Below are 8,944 nucleotides of genomic sequence, written 5' to 3'. Positions count from 1 at the left end.
CAGAAAAAATATTACTATGTGGCTTTAGAAAAGTATGTCTACTTAAAAAAAATGGGTAGACTTTTTTTTAAAGTCACGTGGTAGTTTTTTAATTAAAAATTAACCTAAATGATTTTTTTTTTAAATCCCGTTAGAAAAAGGGTATATTTGCACCATTTGTAAAGGCAGGGGTATATTTGCACCATTTTGTAACTGCAGGGGTATATATACACCACTTTTGTAACGAGGGTTATATTTGCTCTAAATTGTAAAGTTGAGAGGTATATTTGCACCGTTGCCTTTTTTATTAATTTCTTTTAATTGTATGACACCTTTTTATTTAATTGTAGAAGGTTCCTTCATGTAATATTCCGATTTTCAAAATTATTTAATAAAATTTTGCACTTGGATATTTTCCATGATTTTTATTTTTATCATTCGATATCTGCTCGACAAATTCAGATTTGAGTCGAAAATTTTCTTTTGGGGGTAAACTAAACTATACCTACCAAAACAATTTCATACCCAGACCTTGAAACGTAGGCCTTTGATTAAGGACCGAAGATATTTAAGACCCCTTTGGCCATAAACATTATTCACTTTTTTCAGGTGAAAATTTCAAATTCAAATTGAAGTTGTATTTCAAAGTTGAAAAATAACTTATAATAGTAACTTGTTTTCCAACTTACTTTTTACTTTTGAAGTTATAGTTTACATTCGAACATGAATACTATTCCAAATATTTTTGGTAAATGTATAATCAAACACAATTCTATATTCAACTCCAACTTCATAAATATCAAATAAAGCGAAAAATATTTGAAATTTACGATCAAAACGCCTATTTACTATGCCACAACAACATTTAATTAATATGTTATTCATGTATGATATGAAAAAATATACATTAAATTTGAATTGGTGCATAATTAAATGGTGTGAATGAGAGTTGGAAGGAGAGTGATTGGAGCAAAGAGTCAGCCACGTGAGCATAGGAGATCGTATCAAGTTAATGGCGCCGCAAATAAATGGAGTTTCACTTGGGAGAAGATCCCTTTCCACGCACCACACACTTTCTCTACGCCGCTATCTCCGCCGCTACCCAACTATAGCTTGACCAGAATCTTTAGACAACTTCTTCGCTCTATTTCAATTTACGTGAACTTATTACGATTTAGGAAGTCTACGAGGTGGTTCTTTAATCACGTTTTTCTTATATTTTTTCTAAATTGTTTGAATATTTTTTATGTAGTTTCTAAATATATAAATTTTATTTTTTACAAACTTGAAAGATCTATTTCAAAATTTACGGTCATAGTTATAAAGTTTGACTCTCGTATCCGAAAAGGTTCACATAAATTGAAACGGAGGAAGTATATCTTTTTTATAAAAATAAAATATTTCGTCTAATACGATGTAATTATAACGGTATTACTAAAAAAAAGAAAATCAATTTATATCTGATCCCTGTTCAGTATAATCACCAGTTTTTCATCTAACCGTTCACGTGATTCGAATCTTCAACTTACTAGTTGATGATGAATTCTATCATAAAAGCAAGCCTTCATTCATTAGATATAATACAATTTGATTCTCTATGTTATATATCCTTCTTCTTCGGGTTACATATATCACCTTCTTCTGTTACCACGAAAATATAATACATGAATTAATATTTTTTTTAATAATTTGGAACATAATGATTACCGTTATATGAAATAGCCGCAAAGGAAGAAGTGAATACTACTACTCGTGAGTACTATTTTATTACCTAAGGTGGTCATAGAATTTCAAATTTTAATCCAACACTTTCTCTTTACGATTAATGGGTTCAATCGTTGATTTATTACCCTTCTTTCTCAATAGAGATTTAAAAAAAAAAAAAAAAAAGTGATTCTTCTTCTCTGTTTTGAATAAAGGAAAATTAGGATGCTACTTTCCTATAGTGTTATTCGGAATGAACTGCTTTAGACAGCTAGATAGCTCGTTTTAATTTATATTTTCAGATCATTTTATCTTTTAAACATCATATATAATTTCCTTATATCTCGTTGATAATCATTGGTGTAAGTTCTCATACATTTTGAGGTTAACAATATTTAAGAGAAAAAGTCAACAACTTTAGTAATTGGATTTTTAGTAATCACAAAGTAGCCGAACCTAAACATCATGTATTCCTAGCTGTCTTCCTCTCTTTTGCTTTAACATTTAAACTTCCCTATTCAAAGGTATATGAAGTTGAGGTAGAAAGTCTCCTACAACAAAGAGTAAAAATGTTGAAATAAAAAAAATTGAAATGAAAAAGATGAACACTGATCTCAAGTCGGACCAATATTAAAGGATATACATCATTAGAACTAATATGAATTGATTCAAAGTAAGCGAATTGTTTATATAATAATCAACAATAGATAAGCACAAATGATGACCATCAATAACTAAATTTGTATAAACAAACTACTAATAAAACCATAAATTTGAAAATGCAGCAGAAGTATCATTATTCATCTAGAGGATTCCTAGAGGTGATGTCTTCATCACATTACCACAACACTGGAAAAATATTGATTAACAACCTCAATCAACATCCAACTCAATAAAATTATGGTTAATGCACTAGTTTAGATATGAAATTATGAATATTATCTCTGATAATTTCATTAAAAATATTAACATCCTGCTGTTGATCTTTCATTCGGAGCCTCCATCAGAGACCTCATTTGCACATTGTTATATAATTTTTGTGATGCAAGGATATCATAATTTACTAACCTAATCATGTCACTAGCAAACAAAGTCAATGCTAAAAACAAAAGCCGAAGAGGAAAGACAAAACAAATTTTAAAAATTAAATAGGAATATATGAGGTTATAGTTTTATCTTTACAACTCCCTCAACTACTCTCACAACATTATCATGTGACTACCCCATGATTCTGTCATCTGTGCAGTTAGAATATGACAAAATGATTTGAATTGCGCTTATTTTATTACTCCTATCATTCATTCAAGTTGAAACATTGTACCTGTCTATAAAATTCGAAACCAAAATAAAAAAGGTTCTGACTTTTTCAAATATAATACTACTTACATCTTCGTGGTCACGAGTGACAAGCCCATGACTCTTTATATTGATGTCTAAATGTGTTCTTCACAAATTTACCTGTAATTTTCACTAGAATCAGTGATGGATTCACAATATAATAGGTGACTTAACGTAACTTTAGTAGCTTTTTTCTCAAGTACTATAAATATATGAAAAAAAAAAAATTACTAGATATTATACGTTAATATCGAAATCGTTATAAAAATTAATAAATTTCAAGTTTTGAATCCGTCTATGCGGTAACCTATACAAGGTTCTCGTTAGGCTATAGAGTTTGGCAAAATCTTGACGAAAGCTCTAACATATATTTTTCCATAAATATCTTACCAGAACAATCCACTAAATACAAATGGGAGAAAAAATGTGGTTAATGTTGGATTTAAATCAAACCCACAAACAAAATACAGTATATGTTTTCACATCACCAGATCATTTAAACTGATTGTAATAGGATTTTATTCTAGCTATTACTTGTAGCATGCTACTTTTCTATTTCTCAAGTCACCATAATTTTGCCCATTATTATAAGTAAACTTAATCAGATAATATAAAAAAAATCTGTATATTGAATCATTGACTACACAATAACTTCAATTCTTATAAAGTATATAAAGATAGAATGTGTACTTAAATAGAATAGCGTATTTCAATAATATAGTAAGAGCTCAAGATTTGAATTACACGTTAGTGAGATAGACCTACCACCTGATCTTAAATGTAATTAGGTGGTGTCGATTGAGGACGAATTTTTACTAGGACCTGTTTGACCATAAAAATTATTCACTTTTTCAAAATAATTGCTTTTGAGAATTCTAAAAGTGAAAAATAACTTACAACTTGTTTTTCAACTCACTTTTCATTTTCAAATTTGAAAAATATCAGTCAAGCATGATTATTATTGTTAATAGTCGTTAAAAAATGTAGAACCTAACACAAATATGAGCCCGTTTGGATTGACTTATAAGTGGTCAAACCAACTTACAAGTTGTTTTTTTTTATTTTTTTAGGTGTTTGGTAAACCAGTTTATAAGTTAAAAAAAGTGCTTAGAATAAGTCAAAAAAATAAATTGGGTAGCCCAACTTATTTTTTTGACTTATAAGCTGTTTTTTGGTCAAACCAGCTGATAAGCCACTTTTTTTAAGCTAAGCCAAACATGCTCTGTATCTTCAACTTCAACTCCATAAATTCCAAATAAGTGAAAATACGTACCACAACTATGGGCAAACGCCTACTTTTCAATATTTAACTAAAGATGAACAAAGACTTGTTGGAAACTAAGTTATTCGGACTAGCCTAAAATATCGTCGGGTGCGTCTCGGATCCTTCAAAAGTAGTGTATTTTTAGAGGATCCGATACGGGTGCGATAACACTTTTGAAGAGTCCGAATAATTTAGGTTGGAAACACTATTTTTGTGGTTTAAAAAAAAAAAAGAAAAAAAAAATCGAGTGTGAACACTTCTTCCAGTCAACAACCGCACAAAACATTCAAGAAAGAGAGAGCTGAATGTAAGCTGACAGGTGTGAGTGACAGGACGCGCAAGTTGCCGGTGGTAAAATCGTACGTGGCAACCACCAACTGGTTCCAGCTCTCAAACTGTAACGTAAAAGAAAGTCTTGTTTAACAGAGACAAGTGGAATTAAAGAATAAGAAAAGTGTAATTGCAATTAAGAAAAACACAATTAACTAGGAGGGTTAAGAAGGTAAAACAGTGGGCGAAAGTAGTATAAAAAGGGGCAGTTGAGTTGATAAAGGCCACAACAACAACAAAAAAAGAGTGAGAGGCTGAGAGAGATATATTCATCCCATATTTTTCTCACACCTGCACACACCACACACTTAAAAAAAAAAAATCAACAATTTTTCAAAAATTTGCAGTTTTACTTAATCTTTTTACTTCCCCCCTTTCTGTAATCATCCCGCTTCTTTGATCCCTTTCTGTAAACCATCTGTGTTTTTTCAAGAAGGTTTTCTGACTTTTGAGTTTGTATTTTTGAATATTTGAGGAAAAAATTGCAAACTTTTAATTAAGAGGAAAAAGTTTTCTTTAAAGCCAGGTGTTTTCAGAATCGAGATCTAGATAATTGACTCAGTATAGTTTCACTTTTTTTTTTTTTTTTGCAAAATCAGCTTATAGGGCTTTATTAGTAGTCCCTGAAAGTTTGATTTTTTTTTTTTCACAGGAGAAACAAGGGGTTGTTATTTGAAGACCTCTTTTGTTATCCTCTTCTATGTTTATAACAAAAATCACTAACCTGTTTTCTTTTATTTGACAAGAAACAGGTTGTTTTCTTTAACTTTTTATTTTGTATTTGTATTTGTGTGAAGGTATTTTTAGGTATGGCAGCAGCTATGGATTTTTGGAATAGTACATCTCTAGATGTTCAGTACTCATCATCAGAACCTATTAGTACTTCTGGTGGTGAATTAATGGAAGCACTTGAACCTTTTATGAAAAGTGCTTCCACTTCCCCTTCTAATAATAGTAATAATAATTATCCTCCTCATATTTCCCCTTCTAATAATTTCCAATCTTTTCCTTCTTTCCCCCCTCCAACTCCTAATCCCACCATTTCTTACCCCTACACTTCTTCTTTTTACCAAACACCCCCTCCTCAACCTAATACTTGCTCCACTTCAACCGGGTTTTCGGGTTACCCAATGGACCAACCAGGTTCAACTTCAATCGGGTTGAACCAATTAACCCCAGATCAAATCCAACAAATCCAAGCCCAAATCAACTTCCAAAACCAACAACAACAACAGCAACAACAAATGATGTTCATTAACACCCCACAAAACGCTTTCCTGTCTCCAAGGCCGGTTCCTATGAAGCAAACAGGGTCACCCCCGAAACCCACTAAGCTCTACAGAGGCGTTAGACAACGCCACTGGGGAAAGTGGGTCGCAGAGATCCGTTTGCCTAAGAACCGGACCCGGCTTTGGCTTGGCACATTCGATACTGCTGAAGAAGCTGCTTTGGCTTACGATAAAGCTGCGTATATGTTACGTGGCGATTTCGCTAGGCTTAACTTCCCTCATTTACGCCATAAGGGCTCCCTTATTGGTGGCGATTTCGGAGAGTATAACCCTTTGCATTCCTCTGTTGATGCTAAGTTGAAGGACATTTGCCTCAGCTTGGCGCAAGGGAAGAGCATCGACTCTAAGAAGAAGAAAACCAAAGGGTCTTCGGGTCGGGTCGGGTCGGAGGTAGCGGTGAAGATGGAGGAAGAGGAGAGTAAAGTGGTGGAAGGTGGATCCGAGAGTGACGGGTCGGGTTCCGGGTCGGGTGGATCATCGCCAGTGACTGAGTTGACTTTTCCGGAGTTTACTGAGGAAGAGTCAACATGGGACATGTCGGAGAATTTCTTGTTGCAGAAGTATCCATCTCATGAGATTGATTGGGCAGCTTTATAAAAGAGAAAAAAAAAAAAAAGATTAGCAATTATGTTTAGGTCTAAGAGTCTTCTTATGTATTTTTTTTGTAATTTTTCTTTGTTTATAATTGTTATTGGTGTATTATGTTGGTCTTCTTATTAGGTCAGGGGACAGTCACTGCAATGGAGTTTTTGGCAATTGCAGGGCTTGTTTTGATTTTAGTAGTTGGTATTTTACTATTAACATGGGTCCTTTTGAGTTTTCGTATTTTAGGTTAAAATCCTAACTGGTTAGCTGGTATTTTTTGTCTTGGCGAGGCCAGTGGATTTGATGCTTTGTAATGTTATGGTTGTACTCTTTTATTAGTAGTGTCAATATTTCTCTAGTTGTAACTCTTTCTTGCAGTTTATTAGTTCTGTTAAACCTTATGCTTATTTTCAGAATTAGGATCTTCCAATTAACCAAGTTTAAGGTTCGGAGAAGTAGTTAACTGGGTTTTGTAAGAGTTCAAGTGGCCAACAATGATGTTTCTTGTTGGCATAAAAAGTTTGGTGCCACTAATTAGAGCGACAATATTAACTTGGAGCGTACTTATAACGTGATAGAATTCTTGATTTTAACCTTTTCAACACAACCATAGACTTCATAATCCGATTGGCAGGTTCTTAAGTGTGATGTGAACTACTCCTACACAGCTTAGTGGAAAGCACTAAAGTGAATTCTATCCATAGAAATATAGTAAGAGGTTAAATAAAGGACATCTTAAGTGACTACGTTTATGTTGTCTATACGTCGTTTTAAGATTGGGATAGGCATGACAAACATATCGTGAAAGGTATTTCAGACTTTACCCGCAACTACTACTATAGCCCAAATATGGCTTATCTTAATCCAAAGCCATTTATAGCCTCTATTCACAAATTGTATTATTTCAAATATCATGAAAAAAGTTCAGACTTGACCTTTGGTCATGAAGTCATTAGCTTCACTTAGTTTTAAAGTGCTTGTATAAAGGCTTGCGATTCGAACCGAGTGAATGCATCTTAGAGAAAACGATTGAGCACTATGAAAGATCACGAGAGCCGTGAGGGGTTTGAGAAGATAGGATTTTTTTTCCTCAAGATATTCAAACATTTACTATACGCATCATCAAAAGATTGATATTGTAGGATAATATAGTATAACAGAATTTCCATCGAGGGGTTCAAAATATAAAAAAATAAACATACGAAGAAGCTTAAGGGGGTTCAACATCTACCATATATACATAAAAATTAATTTTAACCTTGTAAAAACAGTGTCTTTTTCCGCCGAGGAGGTTCGGATAAACTGTCACGACCCAACTCCGTAGGCCGCGACACGTGCCCTAGTTGGACACTCATACGTACCTTAACCTAAATTAGCAAAATATTACAAATAAGGTAAATAATAATTTAACAAGGACAAGTCGGGCATGCCGCACGGGCGCCGATAAGTGCCGTCACAAAACATAGATAAACTCTATACGTACGCAAATCTCACGAACATATACGTAACCCACACCACATGTCTACGTACCTCTACGAACAAAAACATAATCATATGACGGACAATGGCCTACTGCATCGGTAACAAATACGTACATATGCAAGCAGAAAATATATTATACCAAAATACGCTCCGACAAAGGAAAGCACTCACCGAGTAGATAACCTACAACGGATCCACAACCGGTCGTTCGTACTGCGCGGACGAAACGCAGCCCCTTCGAAGAAAGGGGGGTCGCACGAAAAATGTACCGAATATGTAAAGTTATAGAACGTAATAAATAAAATCAAAATCGTAAACGAATGCGCGGAGGAAGCATAAGATACATATGGAATCAAAAGGCATACCGTAAAATCATAAGTAATTTACGCGTGTAAAACATATGCAAAACCGCCCCGCGGGACTCGTGAATGTAATTGCAGGCGCTCTCCTTCGTCCCGCGCGAAACACAAGATACTTCGTAGTAGGAATATCTCCGAAACAAATCATAACATACCAAGTGGCCACATCGATCACATAATCGTATATCGACGAAGCGTACACGGCACATCATACACCACAACCCATGTACGTATATACCGCCCTCACACCGGGCGCGCGAACAATGCAGACATACGCTTGAGAACATATTCCGGCCCGGCTCGTGGGAAATATCGAGGTATCCACGAGTGGAGTAGTGAGAAACTAATGCAATAAAATATCCGTAGACTCAATGTGAAGCATATCGAATAACGAATATCGAATAACGAATCAAATCAATGAAATCGGACCGAATCATAATACGTACCTTTCGGACATCACGAGCGGATGGATTTATCTGTGAACTTTCGTAGTCGAAGTACATGTCAAAACATTTCATAGGGCTTGATAGAATGTTTAAAACGATTTTTGTTTAGTAACAAAACACTTTCGAAAGCCGCTCGAAAACGAATCGTATTTACAAAAGAATAAAGCC

The 8,944-nt window shown here is 34.2% G+C and overlaps 1 protein-coding gene across 1 annotated transcript; it reads left to right on the top strand.

The window, feature by feature from the left end:
- The first annotated feature begins 4,830 nt into the window (after positions 1-4,830).
- On the top strand, positions 4,831-6,854 carry LOC132033759 (ethylene-responsive transcription factor RAP2-4-like). The gene has a single exon (XM_059423818.1). The coding sequence runs from the start codon at positions 5,425-5,427 to the stop codon at positions 6,499-6,501; it is 1,077 nt and encodes a 358-aa protein (XP_059279801.1). The 5' UTR covers positions 4,831-5,424; the 3' UTR covers positions 6,502-6,854.
- The last annotated feature ends 2,090 nt before the right edge of the window (positions 6,855-8,944 follow it).

The sequence above is a fragment of the Lycium ferocissimum genome, chromosome 10 (genome assembly GCF_029784015.1).
Source record: "Lycium ferocissimum isolate CSIRO_LF1 chromosome 10, AGI_CSIRO_Lferr_CH_V1, whole genome shotgun sequence".
Lineage (NCBI taxonomy): Eukaryota > Viridiplantae > Streptophyta > Magnoliopsida > Solanales > Solanaceae > Lycium > Lycium ferocissimum.
Note: the sequence above shows the minus strand (reverse complement) of the source record. Positions and strands in the feature narration are given on the sequence as shown.

What these genes read in the sequence shown, in the direction of transcription:
- LOC132033759 (XM_059423818.1), top strand. Translation starts at nt 5,425, where the DNA reads ATGGCAGCAGCTATGGATTTTTGGAATAGTACATCTCTAGATGTTCAG.